The 18214-nt window shown below is 33.5% G+C and overlaps 3 protein-coding genes across 6 annotated transcripts; 2 read left to right on the forward strand and 1 right to left on the reverse strand.

Annotated features, from left to right (window-relative positions):
• Nucleotides 1-30: 30 nt before the first annotated feature.
• LOC125064966 (transmembrane GTPase Marf) lies at nucleotides 31-9272 on the forward strand. Of its 4 annotated transcripts, none has more exons than XM_047672327.1 (15): nucleotides 31-93; nucleotides 851-1162; nucleotides 1893-2019; nucleotides 2806-2968; nucleotides 3132-3362; nucleotides 3847-3954; nucleotides 4082-4232; nucleotides 4565-4728; nucleotides 4964-5116; nucleotides 5190-5397; nucleotides 5587-5819; nucleotides 6039-6194; nucleotides 6274-6470; nucleotides 6718-6926; nucleotides 7129-9272. In XM_047672327.1, exons 2-14 carry the CDS (start codon nucleotides 961-963, stop codon nucleotides 6914-6916), a joined length of 2292 nt encoding a protein of 763 aa, XP_047528283.1. In that variant the 5' UTR covers nucleotides 31-93; nucleotides 851-960; the 3' UTR covers nucleotides 6917-6926; nucleotides 7129-9272. The 4 variants fall into 4 exon arrangements, with proteins under 4 accessions (XP_047528283.1, XP_047528285.1, XP_047528284.1 ...); XM_047672329.1 differs by having other exon boundaries at nucleotides 918-1162; XM_047672328.1 differs by lacking the exon at nucleotides 31-93 and adding an exon at nucleotides 228-327 and having other exon boundaries at nucleotides 918-1162.
• A 515-nt stretch (nucleotides 9273-9787) lies between these two features.
• On the reverse strand, nucleotides 9788-12278 carry LOC125064967 (SAC3 domain-containing protein 1). Its single transcript, XM_047672330.1, has 7 exons — nucleotides 12078-12278; nucleotides 11836-11997; nucleotides 11490-11651; nucleotides 11099-11386; nucleotides 10506-10643; nucleotides 10174-10360; nucleotides 9788-9954 (listed from the first exon to the last, which is right to left on the reverse strand). The coding sequence occupies exons 1-7, from the start codon at nucleotides 12194-12196 to the stop codon at nucleotides 9880-9882; spliced, it is 1131 nt and encodes a 376-aa protein (XP_047528286.1). The 5' UTR covers nucleotides 12197-12278; the 3' UTR covers nucleotides 9788-9879.
• Nucleotides 12279-12875: 597 nt separating this feature from the next.
• Nucleotides 12876-14562, forward strand: LOC125064700. Its single transcript, XM_047671881.1, has 4 exons — nucleotides 12876-12892; nucleotides 13101-13305; nucleotides 13382-13528; nucleotides 14383-14562. The coding sequence occupies exons 1-4, from the start codon at nucleotides 12876-12878 to the stop codon at nucleotides 14542-14544; spliced, it is 531 nt and encodes a 176-aa protein (XP_047527837.1). The 3' UTR covers nucleotides 14545-14562.
• The last annotated feature ends 3652 nt before the right edge of the window (nucleotides 14563-18214 follow it).

The raw sequence follows: 18214 nt of genomic DNA on the forward strand, positions 1-18214 counted from the left end.
AATCATAAATGAAAAATTTTACAGGTATATTCTGCCGAAAAAATAAATAAAAATACAGTTTATGTAATGTAATATAATGTTGCTTTAAAACAGGTAAGATCATTTGATGTTGGATATTTTAAACTTTCCTTATATGCTTAAAAAATAAAATATATCTGAAATTCAGCGCATATCTCATATTCAGCGGCTGTCATTTGTTTTACGTCTTAAAAGGTTTTTTTTAGTAATGGATAAAATATATAAATAGTTTAAAGTTAACATAAATTTTCACGCGGCTCGGACTGCAGGGATGTGTTTGTGATGTCTATGATGCAACGGAATGATAAGGTGCACTAGATTTACATTTATGTAGTGCTCAATGTTTTGCTTTTGCTGCACTTTACTCATATTCACTAGCTTATTCGTGGTGTGATACTTGTTTTATTTCTCTTATAATTTGCTATAACCTAGTGAAACATACTCTGTAACAAATTCAGTCAACCACATCAGCTGTATTAATATCAGTTGAATTATGAAACCTATAAAGTATTCTTCCTTCAACCTTATATACCAAAGTGCAATTCAATTTGTAGCTCATGTTAAACTTTTATTGATTTATCTTTATTGTGTGGATCACATATAGGTTATTTGTGGTAGAAAAAATATATTATATTCTCGTTGAGACGAGAGAGGAACTTTTGCCCAGCAGAGAGACATTGGAAATGAAAAAAAAATAGGATATTTACTAGCAATTACTTTAATTTTACGATTGTGTGTGATATATACTCATGAACCATTTCAAATGCTATGATATCATCGCACTGTGTCTGTCTTGCTATGCACTCTTATGCTTGTTTTGTTTTTGTTGCAGTTGTATCGTGCATGTTGTGTTTGAACCATAGAAGTGGTATTGTAATTATATAATTGGCATTGTCCAGTGTAAGGTACAGCTAACGAACACAGTGCATCTTTCCTTCCCGTATGGCTGCATATGTTAACCGTACAATATCGATGATGGCTGGCGACGGGCCTCATAACGTCGCTATGAACAATGGGACTGTTCGTGTCAATATGTCAAATGTGGATTCGCCTCTACAGATATTTGTAAGAGCCAAAAAGAAGATTAATGATATATTTGTTGAAATTGATGATTATGTCAAGGATGCAGTTACATTTATGCATGGTAAGTTTGTATTTATAGTAATATAATTATGTTAATAGTAAAATCCCTTGCCAAATCATTGTTTAATCTTTTCTTATATACTATGGATGTAATAGTATTGAAGAAATTGTTGTTTATAATAAGTAAAATTTATCTTAATTATAAAAACAAATTAATGATGCTTTAATTTGTAAAATTTTTAAATAATTTTCCCGTGTATTCTACTAATTTTATGTTGTTAATACTAAGAGAATAATCTTCAGACTAAAATATATTTAACATAGATTAAAGCAAGCACTAATTTTTATATAACAGATTATTTAATGTCAATCTATAGTATATTTTATTTAAATACTTACAAACTCAAAAGATTATCTTTTGTAGCCCATTCTGTTTATCACAAGAAGAGTAAATCTTATCAGAAATGATTTAATATTACCTAAAATGAAATTTGTTTCAATACAAAATTATTTGACTTTCAATAACTTTTAAAGTGAAAACCAGAGAGAATGCTGCTTTACGAATGACGAAATATAATAATTTTATTGACAATTCCATTACATTTAATATAGATTTATTATATAGTAAATAGTTTTAGTTATTTTTTAATATTTATAATTATTATAACCTTCCTTATTGGATTCTAACAAAAATAAATTATTATGATTTGTACAATTGTAATTTTTCTAATGAAGTGTTATCAATTCTCCAATGTGCTAAATGTTTCAAGTTTCACTTTATCAATTTTCAGCTGTGTCTGGGGAGAATGGTATTGCGACAGCACAAGATGTTGCGAATGTTGAAGCGTATGTCAGTAAAGTACAAGCCATACGGGAGGTTCTTAAACGAGATCACATGAAAGTGGCATTCTTTGGAAGGTATGTTTTCATATTCATTCACCACAGGTTTTTGTCAATCTATACTAATTGGCTAAGTAACTTCAAGCAAAGTCCCTAAGGAACAGCCAGCCTGGCCAAATATAAATTATCAACTTGAAACATCTCTTTTCAATTTAGACAGGCTCCTTATTGAGCGTTGTTAGTATCAGAAGTTAGCAGTAGAACAGTTCCTAGACTCGCTAGCTATAGACAAATGCTGCAAGTGCTAATTTGCGTATGGAATTTTCTTTAAATACATATACAAACAAATTAAATTGCATTTTATGTAATTTGTATACATTTTGTAATCCACTGTATTATATTTTTAATGTTATAAAAATCATAACACAGATGGCACATTTGAAAATGTGCAGATATGATCAGTTTTCCATCACTTAATAGTTTTGGTTTCAACTAGTACATTTATATTTACTGGGGTATATAAGCAATGCCATAGTATATATTACTACTGTTCTCTCATTCAACATAAATAATGTTTGTTAGCTAAGATCCTACTCACTGGTACTATAAGTTACGAGAGCATGTGCTAGGACATGCCTAACATCCAAGTTTTTCCATTGTCAGTTAGTTATGTAAGGGATGGTTAGTATTTCTCAAAGTGCCAATGCTTAGGGGTGGTAAGTACCACTAACTATCAGGTGGCTCATACTATCATTGGCAGTCTGGTCAACCTACTTCTATCCTACTTCTTCTTAAATTTGATTTATTAGAAAAATATAATACCTGTAAAAACTTATATTAACGATATTTATTTATTTATTTAAGGACGAGCAATGGTAAGAGCACAGTCATCAATGCTATGCTTCACGACAAGATCTTGCCGAGTGGCATAGGTCACACCACCAACTGCTTCCTGCAGGTGGAGGGATCCGATACAGACGAGGCCTTCATGAGGACAGAAGGTTCCGAGGAGAAGCTCAATGTACAGGTAAATTTCACTCGCAGTCTTCAACGAGAACAGGAACAAATAATGTTAAAATATTTCGTATCAATGCCATTCCATTTCCATTCAACAGTCCAGAGACAGTTTCCGGTCACAGAGGCTTCTCTTAGGTATTATAATGTCCACAAACACAAACGTGCGCTTGCAGTCGGTGAGCCAGCTGGGCCACGCGCTGTGCGCGTCGCGGCTGCAGGAGTGCTCGCTGGTGCACGTGCACTGGCCGCGCGAGCTGTGCGCGCTGCTGCGCGACGACGTGGTGCTGGTGGACAGCCCCGGCGTCGACGTCACGCCCAACCTGGACCAGTGGATCGACAAGCACTGCCTCGACGCCGACGTGTTCGTGCTCGTCGCCAACGCCGAGTCCACGCTCATGGTCACCGTGAGTCGCTCCCTTGTTCGCGCGGGCCCCGCCGCGGGGACTCCGTTGCCGTGAGAAACCGAAAGAAACTCAGCGGGATGTTTTTCTTTTTTTGTCGAATATTCGTGATTACAATGATAAATTATTTATTTTTGATACAGCCTGGAGACGATCGTTTCATTCCCGAGGCAAAAAATATCAACAAAATTCTAATCTTAGTTGTTATATTATCCTGTGTATAATATGATATCAATTTTAAATAGTAATGCTTTAAATGAATGATTGAAACATACTTTAAAAATTTTGAAACAAACATTCCGTGCAACCATATGTTGTAACTAAATATTTTTTTACATTTCGTATAATATTAGCATTAAATAATACAAATATAAATGGCGATTGAGTAGAGCAAATATAAAGTCGTATATAACGTCAAATAAATAAAATTTATCATTTCTGTTGCTTTTCATATTTATTTAATGTCGTTTTTGACTTAATTTCACAGGAGAAGAATTTCTTTCACAAAGTTTCGACGAAGATATCGCAACCGAATATATTCATATTGAATAATCGATGGGACGCTTCCGCTTCGGAACCCGAGTATTTAGACCAAGTAAGATTTTTTTAATGACGCTTAGTAATATATGTAAAATAATCGTAACTAGATTTCGTCCATCGAATTATCATTAATGTATAACGTTGTCTCGAGCTGTTCCATAACGAGCTTCCTGTGCCCGAAGGTGCGCAGCCAGCACGCCAACCGCTGCGTGGACTTCCTGTCCCGCGAGCTGCGCGTGTGCTCCCCCAAGGAGGCGGAGGAGCGCATCTTCTTCATCTCGGCCAAGGAGGCGCTGCTCACGCGCATGCGCGAACGGGAGAAGCCAGTCTCCTGTGAGTACCCCCCTCGTCTTCACGTTCATCTATATGGTGCCACTACTGTTGCAGTGTGTCAGTTTGAAGGATGAGTGATTCAGCGTAATTCTTTATATTTTTATCACATGGTCGACAGGAAAATGGACACTGTCATTAATGTCATAAGTCATTGGTGCTATAAGAACACCAACCACTGCTCACATCGCCCTTATGCTTACGATCACTCTGGCTAACTCGCCATTGAATACTGTACTGCTGCTTTGCGGTAGAATAAATGACACGTGGGTGGCACCTACCTCCCAGCTACATTCGTAACGTAGACGCGTGACGGTGGCGTGCGATGTCCGCAGCGCCGCTGCTGGCGGACGGGCACCAGGTGCGCTACTTCGAGTTCGTGGACTTCGAGCGCAAGTTCGAGGAGTGCATCAGCCAGTCCGCCGTGCGCACCAAGTTCGCGCAGCACTCGCGCCGCGGGAAGAACATCGCCGGCGACGTCATGGCGGCGCTCGAGCTCGTGAGGCCTATAGATAGTTCCGCGTCGTTTGTTTTACATCATTTGCCGTGGTGTCGTATAAACCATATATTGTAATCAAAATCACAATTAACTCACAAACATTTGGATGACATAGACTAAATTTGTATTTCATATTACCGTCGATAACGCATTTAAATTATTTAAAGAAAAAAGAACTTAAAAATGTCGTCGGTGACGCCGAATATAATAAACGTACACGACTATCGCGGCTCAGGTGTACAACAGCTCGAGCGAGCAGAAGGCCGCGAAGGTGGAGAAGCAACGCGTTCTCCAGGAGCAGCTGTCGGCCGTGGAGGAGCAGCTCACCGCCATCACGCGCCAGATGAAGGACAAGATCGGTCGCATGGTGGAGAGCGTGGAGCACAAGGTAACCCGCGGTCCTCCCGCCCCCACGAGGCGGAGTACCCGAAGCTCGAGCCCGACGCGACCGGTGCCCGCAGGTGTCGCTGACGCTGAGCCAGGAGATCCGGCGGCTGTCGGCGCTGGTGGACGAGTACGAGGCGCCGTTCCGCAGCGAGCGCGGCGCGCTGGAGCAGTACAAGCGCGCGCTGCACCGCCACGTGGAGGCCGGCCTCGGCTCGCGCCTCAAGAAGCGCCTGTCCGCCGACATCGGCCACGAGATGGACGAGGCGCAGAAGGAGATGGCCGGTGAGCGTCACAGTGTTCATAGTGTATTATAAGTTATATTAACCATACACCCGTAGTGGAGCACAATATAGCTGAGTTATTAGCGAATCGCATGAAATACGTAAACGTACGTACGTTCCTACTTCCATTGGAGTAGGCTATATAGTTCCTTTTTTTTAAATTTCGTTTCGTCCTAATCCTGTTCCCCAGAACGCATGTACAACATACTGCCCATGCACAAGCGAGCGGCGGCAGCCAGCTACATCGTGCCCCACCAGCAACCCTTCGAAGTGCTCTACCGCCTCAACTGCGACAACCTCTGCGCCGATTTCCAAGAGGATCTGACGTTCCGCTTTTCTTACGGGATCACGGCTCTGATCCAGCGCTTCCAGGGACGGAACACGAATAAAATCGCCTTAAAGAATCCTCCAACGGTAACACAGGTATTAACGCATACTACTTTATAAATTTACACATTTATTATAATTAATTTAGGGTTTTTTTTATGGAGTCATCGTAGACAATTAAAGTTATAGATTTTGATGATAACTATGGATCCCATAATTTCAGAGAGGGCGCATCGAAGACATTTCGAACATTTTTCGATAATAAGCATAAATAAAACCATCTCGTCCACTAACAATAAACGATAATCCGAACAGATCCCTCCGTCGATGCCCCCCGCGGCGCAGGAGGCCCCGCGCCCCGCCCCCGGCGTGGGCCCGCTCAGTGCGGAGGAGTGGAGCATGGTCTCCAAGTTCGCCCTCGGCGCGCTCACCTCGCAGGGCACCATGGGCGGCCTGCTGCTCTCCGGACTGGTGAGCGGACGAGTATAATGTCGTATTTAAAGTTACAGTATCAGAATGATTTTAATATTCGTACCGCTGCTGCCGACAGTTGCTGAAGACGGTGGGCTGGCGGGTGGTGGCGGTGACGGGGCTGGTGTACGGCGCGCTGTACGCGTACGAGCGGCTGACGTGGACCACGCGCGCGCAGGAGCGCGTGTTCAAGCGGCAGTACGTGGCGCACGCCGGCCGCAAGCTGCGCCTCATCGTCGACCTCACCTCCGCCAACTGCAGCCACCAGGTGCAGCAGTACGTATCCGCTGTAGACTCCCGCCTACTTTTGCAGATGTTAGTACTAGTAACCCAGAATTGGGAAGTCAACAATGATGTGATGAATCATGTTGTTCCTGCACGTAATGCCTCTTCGATCGAATCAATTACCAGAGAGTTGAGAGTCTATCTGTGTTTGTGCATCGTGTCCTGCGCAGTTAGCTAGGATTTGAGTTTGCCGCACTAATCGTAACTTGCATAACTAATGACTGTCTATCTACGTTAGAGAGCTCTCCACGATGTTCGCTCGGCTCTGTCGTTTGGTGGACGAGGCGACCACCGAGATGGACAGCGAGCTGACCGAAGTCAAGGAGGCTATTAAAATGTTAGACGGAGCGTCCACCTCCGCCAAGAAACTGAGGAACAAGGCGAACTACCTCTGCCACGAACTGGAGCTATTCGATGACGCTTTCCTCAAACATTAGGAGATTGTAAGTTTTACTATAATTGTGAACTAATGGTAAATAAAAAAAATATTCTCGTTATCTAAACAAATCCAAAAACATTGTATAAAAATTTAATTTATATTCTGTAAAATTTATTAAACAATAATATCTCATTAATGTAAACGTTTTCTTCTTTTAAAATAGACATCTTTATAATAATTTTAATCAGTTTTTTTCTCTCACCGTTACAGGTGTTTAAGACACCCTGAACGGGCCGGCAGTCGCGGGATGCATTTCATACGAGAGCACTGGTGCAGCGCAGCTGATTAAATATTATCGTAGTTGTTATGTTGTGTAGTCTCGATGGTAGTGTGATTAATGTGTTAAGAGTAACATCTTTTGAGGACATTAGTCTCAATGTAACCTTAACGTAATCTTACTTCATATACCGTGTGTTATGTAGACAATAATATTCTGATGTCTTTCTTTATGACCAAGGTATATTTTAGCCTATTTAGAATATAAAAGTTTTTAATTATTCATTGTTGGTGATTTTTTTTAGAAAATAATTCAGACATTTTATAAATTTAATATGTTACTTTTTATATCGAGAAGTGATCACCACACTGGACATTTTATCAAGGTAATTGAATTAGTTCTCTTGAGATAATTATTAAACTGTGCCTCCATAATAATAGTTGAAGGGATTGACATATAATATTTATTTAACGACATTAGTTCAAAACATTGGACCAATTTTAATTTTCTTCAAACATTAGAAAAAACAAACTGTAAGTAAGCTAAACTAAATAAATTCGAATATTTTGTGATATATAAATATTTTTCGTAAGACATTAGATATTAAAATGATGTTACCATTTGTTGGTGAAGACGCTACCGTCGGGACTTTTGAGGGTATTGTGTGCATGATCTATTTATTTACTGTTGATTATTGTTGTTGTAGATGTCTTAAATATGTAAGGTTATATGTATGTCTTTATATAACTCTGAGGAGTAAGCTTTCTATTATAAACGCACAAAATACCATTTTCTTTAGCCATTTGACTATAAAAAGGTGTACTTGGTATAAAGCAGTAACTGTTTTTATATACAAATCTTTTTAAATAAAAAAATTGTATATTTAAGAATTATGTGTTTGTGATAATTCAAATAACTTAAAAAGGCAAACTAAAAATAAATGACAACAGTTGTATAAAGACTTACAATACAACCTCGCTGTTTTATATTTGTTAGCCTGTTGTATTTCAATGTGTATAAATATTTTTAATCTCCTGCCAGCACCATTGTAATGACATGACAATTATGGGGTCTTCGGTCCACTGAGCTTCACTATTATAACCGTATTAGCCATCAAACAAACAAAAGAAATTATAGAACTTGGACAATGTCATTCGCGTAGCTATTCCAGCGCGATGAGGAGTGAGGCTCTGTTGTTTTAATCCACAAGAGATTTGATACGTTGACCTTAATGTGACCTTGGGTAGGTCAATCTTGTACATTAACTCATGTATAGTTGATTAAATCCGTGTAAATTCGTTTTGTTATTATTTTGTATTTCGTCTTGTAACATTTTTTTATCACAATGAATTCGCGCGTGAGGAGACACTAATTCTCTGCTGGGTCGTGACATTTTTTAAGGACTATGTAACGCCAGATATTTTAATTGATGGAATAGGAACTATGATGAAACGCAAATTTTATTTTTCTGATAAAATGTCACTTGTGATTGAAAACAAAAAACTGTTAATATAATAATTAAAGTTATTGCAGTGTCACATCCAGCTTTGCATTAGTCTTCGCAATTTTGTTACTATAAAACTAGTAAATTTTTAATTTTGATTATATATATCTTTTTATGCCCGCTTGGTGCTATACGCTAAAATATAAAGCTAATTGAGCAGCCGATATGTTACAATCTTAGGTCGTTATTAAATTTGAGTAAATTAAGAACATTTGTAAATTAAGTTTAATACAGAAAGTATTATTACATGTAAATCACGAAAGAAATTATGTATAATATACTGAAAAGAAATGTTACCAAATTGCTAGTAATGAGGTGATTTTGAGATATTGTCCTTGAGAGACAAGTAATAGATAATGCTGGGAAACTCCTAAAACTATACTAGAATCAATACAATTGGAAAATATAATAAGTAATATCATAAATGAAGTAACAACGCTCCAGCTCTCTAAGCTTCACCGACTAGACTACGAAGGGTGAGACGTTAGAGTGAGCTGCAAGTATGTTCTGTTACAAAACAACGAATGTTGAAGATCAGTTAAAATTATATAACAATGAATCAATAAAATTTTCAATTATTCTGTTTGATGCCTATTCATTTGCTTTTCAATTTAGAAACGCTTTCTAGTATGATAATATAAAGGTTAAAAATACGCGTTACAAATGGAGGAATATATTTATTTAAATGTAAATTTGTTAAAATGTATGCATGTATGTCCTCCGGTACAAAGTACCTATAAAATTGGCTAATTATACATAGTGTTATGTATTATCTAGTTTAATCTAATTTGTATAAAAAATCGAGTAATGGATAAATACGTAAATTGGTTTTTAAATATATTGGCGTTCTACAATAACATTTTATAAATTGATCAAAAATTAGATACCAAAGTGAAAACAGTAACCTATTGAAAATAAATATTCCGTTTATTTTTGTACAAATTACAGATTAAAATTTAATATCTTTACTCACAAATATTTTTTTGTAATCATGATTTTGGTTACTAAGTAGTAAATATATATGAGGCCCCATTTCTATGTTATGGATTTAATGAGTTGAGGCCACATACGGTTTAGATAGATTTTGTTGTCGAATGTAATTAGTCATGCGTAATTAGGTGAATTTTCTTATGTAAATAAATAAAGGATTCCTTTATAATTCTTTGTTTTATTTAAAAACGATATAAACTTTTAACAAAAAATAATGAGATCAGTTGTTACATTCTTAAGATATTTAACATTAAATAGTATAGGATAGCATATCTTCAAGCTTCAAACTTAATATTTTTGCTTTATAGTATTTTTTCGGTGGGAGCTAAAACAATAAAAATAAAACTTTGTTAATTAACTTTTTGGAATATTGTGTGTAATCGAAATTTTTTTCGTGCGCATCTATGGCAATGTACTATCCCAATTATATGGTAGCCTTCTTTTAAACATAAAATAATACATATACATGAGTACCAGATGTTGATGTTACATATTCATAAATATTTAGTCAGTCATTAAAATATGGATAGAAATGTTATCATACCATATTTTCATGGAGTTTAAAATTACTCTTGTTAAAGAATACACCATCAGTAGCTTCCAGACCATAATATTTACAAGCCGAACGCACTTCCTCCTCACTGTTGAATGCTAGCCACTTTTGTACCACCCTCACAGGCACAGTCAAATGTTTACTATTGAATGCAGTACTCAGGCTTTGCAAAGCTCTTCTGAAATAAATATATAATGATTTATTTCTTTACATTCAATAAATTAATAGTTTTCGGAATATAAGAAAGAACTTCTTGTACAGTTTAGGATTTTCAAAATTGAATCAATAAATAATATGATAAATTTGTACAAATATCAACTCACTTTTGTAATGAAGGCAGATACAAGCAGAGAACTGAGAATGTTAGTGGACATAATCTTGTAGAAAGTTGCAACATTCTGATGTAATTCCCATGCTGGTGAGCCAATGCTATGTTGTAGGTCAGCTTTAATATAGAAACTCTACAATATTTATATTGTAATAATTTTAACTCTATATATAATAATGAGCACAGCTTCACATATGGCAATACAAAAACAAGTTATTATGAGATACTATCACAACATTATTTTAACAAAAAATATAAGTAAGTGAATGTACAACAATAATTTAAATATTTGTGTAATTGTGTGTATAAGTGTAAAAACAAAAATAAATTGTATTATAACCGGGAGAAACAAAATACACTGCATGTCATACATACATTTCTATACAGTTATTATTGTTCAGAGTCAGGCATGATAAAAGAAGCCAATTTTCTTTTTAGAGGAGACACAGCTAAATTTTCATTTTATGTTATGAAATTGTTGGTATGTCATTAATTTTAGACTTGTATAATTTCCATTTAATTTTACATTGGACAACAGGTACCTATAAGTTTCATATGAAACTTTCATATAATCAGTATAATACTAACCTTTTTATAGATTTTGGTAAATTCAAATACCTATAAAGTGGGTGGATATCATCTAAATTACATAAGATATACAAGCTTTCTACCAATATTCTGTCACATGAGAGAGTTCCATCTTTCCCTCTATTAACATTCAAAGATGATAAATTATCAATGATCTCATCAACATCAGTCACTCCAACCTTACTCCGTTCTATAAGGTCACAACTACTTAAGTACCATTTCAGACATTCCAACAGATATTTCTTGTTTAGAACAGGATCATATTCACTCAGTGGATGTTCACATAACCTAAAACAAATATTTTAAAAGAAATACATATTTATAAAAAATAAACTATATTTTTAAAGTTTACCGTTTTTACTGATTGCATATATATTTAATATGTAAATACCTATAGCCAAAGTAGACATAAAATCTAATCATAGGTTCTAGTAGAACAATGCACTCCTCTGGTGGAAGCCTTTGTATAGTCATATCTTGCCTTACAGCCCTTAGACGATCATTTAGAAAGTCATACAAAACTGACATTGGAACGTCTGATCTATTTGATACCCTGGAAAGTAATTTTATTTTATTATTTATTAATATATTGTATATAATGAACAAAAATTATATTTTGACAAATTTACCGTTAAAAACTCACAAGATATTTATTCAAAGTAATCATATAGACAATCTAAAGATCAATGAGATTTATTAAATAGAAATAACAGCTGTAAAAATATTAAAAAATTTACTTTAGCAACAAATAGTGTATAGTGTCAAAGAGCACTGGATATGGCCTCAAAAGACGAGGCACTGCCATATTAGCACTGGCCGCCGAACGGGAGTAACTTTTAATTAATTTGTATCCCGAACCAGTAACTTCTAGAACATGCACCAACTTTTCTTTTTTCCGCCTTTAATTAAATAAATAACACAATTATTCTCATCATGTTGGAGTATGATTATTAACAAGGTTTTCGCAGTTAAATCTTACAAAGTAACTTCTTCACGTGGACACATGTCTGAACATGTTCCAACGATGCACTGCTTGTTATCATCATATTTTGTGTCTAGAGTTATATTCTGATTATTATAATGGGACATTTTATACATAAAAAATAACTTAGATATTTTTAAAATTTTAACTATGTCCTAAATCTTAAGTCCTGGACATCCGGACGTCGTAATGTTTATAGTTTAGCTGTCAAATTATTGACATTGACATATCACATACGAAAAGTGCTCTTACTTCCTTTTTGACAAAAAGGAGGTATCGAAAATATAGTAATGTTGAGACCGGAAAAGTGTTTGAGTGATATTTTGCGGATTCTTTTTCGAATCTAATTTGAACAATTCCGTGCATGTTTGAGAAAAATATATTAACAATATTTAATATATTATTAATATTAAAGTTACTATTAGTATTAACTTGAAATAAAAATTGCAAGCCAATTTTTGTAGACATATAGTTTTGATACAATATATTTATGTAATAAAAATATTAGTATTTGTTTATTATATCATAATGACTGTATATATTTGGAGGAACTACTCGTCGATCACCATAATCATAATTTCATTAGAAACATTAAAAATATATTAATATACATATATAATCATGGATATTATTGTATTGTTAGCTAATGAAAATACAGCTATTATTATCTCATAATGTTAAAGTTTAAAACCAATTGTATCCCTTATATTATAATTTTAGAGCAGATGGAAAAGTAAATGCGAATAAAATTGTACTATTTGTTATATTGTGTTAATCGTGATATTTATTTCCGAAATGGCTTACACGATTGTGTACAAAATCGTGATTATAGTTTTAGTTATTATTTTTGAAGTTTTTTGTGTGAGTTACTAATTGTTTTTGAACCATAAATATGCTACCCCTACCAAGTGGGATCAATAATGGAAATGGATTTTTTCTACAGCTGATTGAAAAATACATTAGCCACACATACAAAATATAAATTCGAGCAATTTAATAATACCTAGTGGTCCAACACAGGTCTGAGCTAAGACATCCTGACACTTATACATCGTATTTAATCTTACAGGCTGTTCAAGTGATACCAGAGAGGGCCAAAGTAGTATACGTAAATAAAAAATACTTCTATAACTACACCTTTGATGTCAGACGATATAGCAGGAAGAGCGGTTACCAGATCAATATCGAGTCCACCTTGAAACATCAATGGACTAATAATGTTTCGGTAATTAAAATCGATGCGGAATATCTTTTCTGTTTGTTTTTATAACTAATACTAAACTTGAATATTAAATTTTTAGATACATATTTCATTCTACGAGTATCTTCACAATGAATACAGACGGTCGTTTATAGAATTTAATTACAAGTATTGTGATTTACTGAAATATGAAAAATATTTCACTCCTGCACTTCTTACGTATGGCATCACGTGTCCTCTTCCGCCTGTAAGTCTTAGATTAAGATATTATTACGGATGACCTATGGGCTATCTATACTTAAATGTATACCTGGGTGTAGTGTGGAGGACATACTTGGTGGTAGGGGTTTGTATCAATAATTCATCAGATATTCTACCGCCAAACAGGAATACTACTAAGTCTTAGTATATATAAATATCAAGAAGCATAACATAACATCTTAGTTCCCAAGGTTGGCGACGCATTGGTCATATAAGGAATGGTTAATAGTTCTTACATCGACAAAGTCTATGGGTGGCGGTGACCACTTACTACCAGGTGGCCTATTTCCCCTTCCCACCTAATATATCATAGGAAAAAAATATTTACACGTACAATCTTTATTCTTTTGTATATGTGTCCAAATGGTTAATTAGATGAAGTTTTACAGCGAGACATTGTTCAAAGATGTTTAAGTACCTACATATAATAATCGCAGAAGGATTAAAGTTAAACAAACCTTAGATTTATGTCGTATTAGCGTGTGCAATGCAATGTCAAATTTGTTTATATCTATTTGTTCTTCTCGTGGTTGAAAAAGATCAACTTTCTCTTAATAAAATATTCAATTTGGTCAGGGCCAAATTTAAAGGACTCGGTCCAAAAATAAAAGTGGAGACTGTTGATATTTTTTAAAGTAGGCAAAAAAAAAAAGAAAACATACTATATTTTAATTATTTATATAAATAAACAATGAGTTATTGATACTGAAAAAGTAGATACTTAGTGAACGTGAAGGTTTTACCTTTTCGATAGAACAGATGATTTTTTTCTTATCTATAAAAATATCTTATACCGGGGAATTTAGCAAAACACTGTATATTAAAGAAAATATTTTATAGGGAACTTATCGCTTCTCGAACATGACGGTGCCGATGGAGAATTTCCCGAACGTATTTCCCTTCGAGAAAGCCCGTGTTGACATCGAGAATTTTGCTGCCAACGAGTCTATGCTCCAGCTACAATTGTACGCATCTTTCAAGAATAAAATTTCGAGAAATTAAATAAAATTATAAAACTAACCGTTTCTGTATTAAATGATTTCAGTGATTATTATTTTAATACCCTTTGTTCTTTAATATAGGGTGGTTTAGCTGGTTTACCGGCCACCTTTGGTTTTCGGCCAGTACGGAGTTATATCACAATTATAAGAAAACTTTACACAACTCATTTAAAAAAACCATGCCTACTGCATTTTTGAAAAAAACCCTACACCTTCTAAAATTTGTAGCATAGTAATGTCTCGATTGTATCGGCAGTAGGCCTTCGAAATTCAAGCTGTGTATGTTGTGTCTAAAATAACAAAAAAAAATAGCATGCTCAATTAATTCGCAAGGTAAGTAGCAAAATTGTTTCTTGTTTAGTAGTTACAAATGTTTTTAGTATGCACTGGTAAAGAGTTTAATTTTTATGATTTTGGTTGAAAAATATAAAGGATTTCATATTTCTTATTTAAAATTGATGGTCGGGTAACTAGATGCGTTTAGAGGCGGCTAACTGTTTCTCGGCTGGCATGCCGAAAACTAGAATATGACCTATTAAATTTATTTATTCTTTTTACTTTCATTAAGATGTTCTTTAAAAAAAAAACACTTTAGTATACAGTATAATATCTCCTTATTTGTGTGGTCAGATTTCGGCCGCATATTTAAAGCTGTTTAAAGTGATGAAAATATCTTTTTAAATGTTTTGCATTTGACGGCCGACAAATAATAATATAATATATAATAATATATTAGTTTATTTGCTCGAATATGGGTTAACAAAGGTATTTCATACATTTACAGTGGTCCAACATATTCTGCCGATTTGGCGTGCAAATATTTTTGAAGAAAATAATAATACTATTAATGAATTTACTACAATTACAAATATAAAGTTTATAGTTTTACAATTTAAATAAATAATTTTCAATTACATCATTATAAATAAATAGTTATTTGTAAATTAATTCAAATAAAATTACAATATTATTTATAATTTAAAATTTGTCGTCAAAAAATTCATTTATACTATAATACAATTTATCTATCAGTAATTTAAAACAAAAATTCTTAAATAAATTTAGAGACAATTCTTTACAATTTCTGGGTAGGTGGTTGTAAATGCGTATGGCCATGCAATATACATTGTTGTGATACAAAGCTAATCGTTGAGCTGGAACGTACAGTTTGTCCTTGAATCTGCTACGCGTATTTATTACATCACAATTTCGTTTAAACAAATAAATATTTTTATGAACAAATATACTAATTTCATATATGTATAGGCAAGGAACGGGTAATATATTTAGACTTTTAAATATGGGTTTACAGCTCTCGGTGAAATAAATATTATAAATAGTTCTTATACATTTTTTTTGTGTCTTAAATGCAACATGCAAGTCCACAGAATTACCCCATATTACAATACCATATCTTAGCAAAGATTCAACATATCCATGGTAAGCTGTAATTGCAGCTGTAACAGAAACTATTTGGCTTATACGCCTCAATGCATATATAAATTTATCAATCTTGGTACATAAATTTTCAATATGATTCTTCCAGTTACAATATTTATCTATTATTATGCCCAAAAACTTTGTATTATTAGCTTCTGATATATCAGTTTTGTCAAAATTAATTTTAATGGCCTGTAATTTACTTCTATAAGTTTGAAATGTTATAAAATTTGTTTTGTTTAAATTGATTTTTAAATTATTTGCTTTAAGCCAATGAATTACTTTTACTAGAGCTAATTTTAGTTTTTCTTTTAAATTCGTATGATTTTGACATTTAATTAGAATAGTCGTGTCATCAGCAAAGAGAATACATTCATGCTTTATATGATCAGGAAGATCATTTATATACAAAATAAATAGTAAGGGTCCCAATATACTACCTTGAGGCACTCCAATATTCTTATTAGTGTAATCAGATCTATGAGTTATTTTATATTTATTAACTATACTATCTAGTACAACACACTGTTTCCTATCTTTTAAATATGATTCCAACCATTTATTTGCATTTCCTCTAATGCCGTAAAAATATAGTTTATCTAGTAAAATTTTATGGTTTACGTGATCGAAGGCTTTACTCATGTCAAGAAATAGGGCCACCGGGATGGTACCCGCATTTATGCATTCAGTAATACTTTTAACTAGAGAAAAGCACGCATTTGTTGTAGAATTATTTCTTCTAAAGCCATATTGTTCGGATTTTAATAATTTACTGGAAACAATAAAATTGTAAATTTTATCATACATAATTTTTTCGAATATTTTAGATATAATTGGAATCAATGTGATAGGTAAATCAAAGGGGATAAAATCATTTACTTTTCGGACTAGAAAAAATGGTGTGGCCCTAATATAATAATATAGAAATGGATTCTCAACCAGTATAAAAATATGGCACTTTATACTAAAATACTAAAATTTTTTTTTTATATTACTTATATAATATAATAATGTTAATATTTAAGACTGATTGTTAATTATTAAGAGAGTGATTGAAAACTTTGTTGTTATTTAATTATTAAAGAAGATTAAATAAAAACAGACCCTATTATAGAGATCATAGAGATTGTTTTTCAAGTTTTATTATAGTGGCCGAGAACTAACTAAATTCATGGATCTGAATTTAGTGGCCGAAAACAGCCTAAATCAGAACTTTTAGATATTTATATTTTTAACAATTTTTATATGATACTGGTAAGTAAATGAGTTTCAAATATCAAAACTAGACTATTTCTTGACTTCAAATAAAAATAAGCTACTGATCTGGGACCAATATACCTTTAAAAAAATCATTTCGCAGTCATACATCTGCTTAAATGGCCGAAAATAGGCGAAATCACCCTAGTATAATGTATTGTGTTTCAAAGACAGCTAGATAGCTAATAATCTTAGCCGCAGTTTAAGTCTTTAAATTGAAAAGATCACATCATATATCTATCAACCTGGATCGTTCTGAATAACCTATTCGCCTTATCCTTAAGAGCTTTGGTTTTTGGCCAACAAGGGACATCTGATATATATATACTTATCATAATTTTATTTTAATCAATATGAAATAATATTATCGTCCTAAAAAAATATGTTTTTTTTTTTGGTGTTTTGTGTATTGTTTGGGAAATGCGCGGGCCCAAAGAACTTTGTACTGTAAGAAATAAATAGTTGAAGCCAATGGTAAAGGAGTGAAGACAAATTAAGTACTTTAACCTTGACTCGAGTTGACATAATTGAGATCTAAAATCTGAAACATTCATTATGGGTTTGGGAAAAATTGCATTTTGAATGTAGATATCGGATTTTGAAGTAAATTTAATTGGATATAATTAGTTACTCAATAATTGTTTATAATGCACATTATTGTAAATATATTAATAAAACAACGTAGGATTCGTATAAAAATCACTTTATTTATAAAATCGTTCACAATTACACAACTGATGTATCACAAGTCACAACGTAATTGGTAACTTAAATTATATAAAGTCACATTTAAAATACATTTATCATTCGAAAATATTCATTTATTTCAATTACTATTTAAATGTGTTTTTTTTGAAAAATATAATTGGTTATTTATTGTAAATATATATATATATATATATTGCTGTATAGTAATAACAAAGAAGCTCGAAATTTCTTTACAAATTCTAAGATAACAAATGCAAAATACTAAT

The sequence above is a fragment of the Vanessa atalanta genome, chromosome 6 (genome assembly GCF_905147765.1).
Source record: "Vanessa atalanta chromosome 6, ilVanAtal1.2, whole genome shotgun sequence".
Classification (NCBI taxonomy): domain Eukaryota; kingdom Metazoa; phylum Arthropoda; class Insecta; order Lepidoptera; family Nymphalidae; genus Vanessa; species Vanessa atalanta.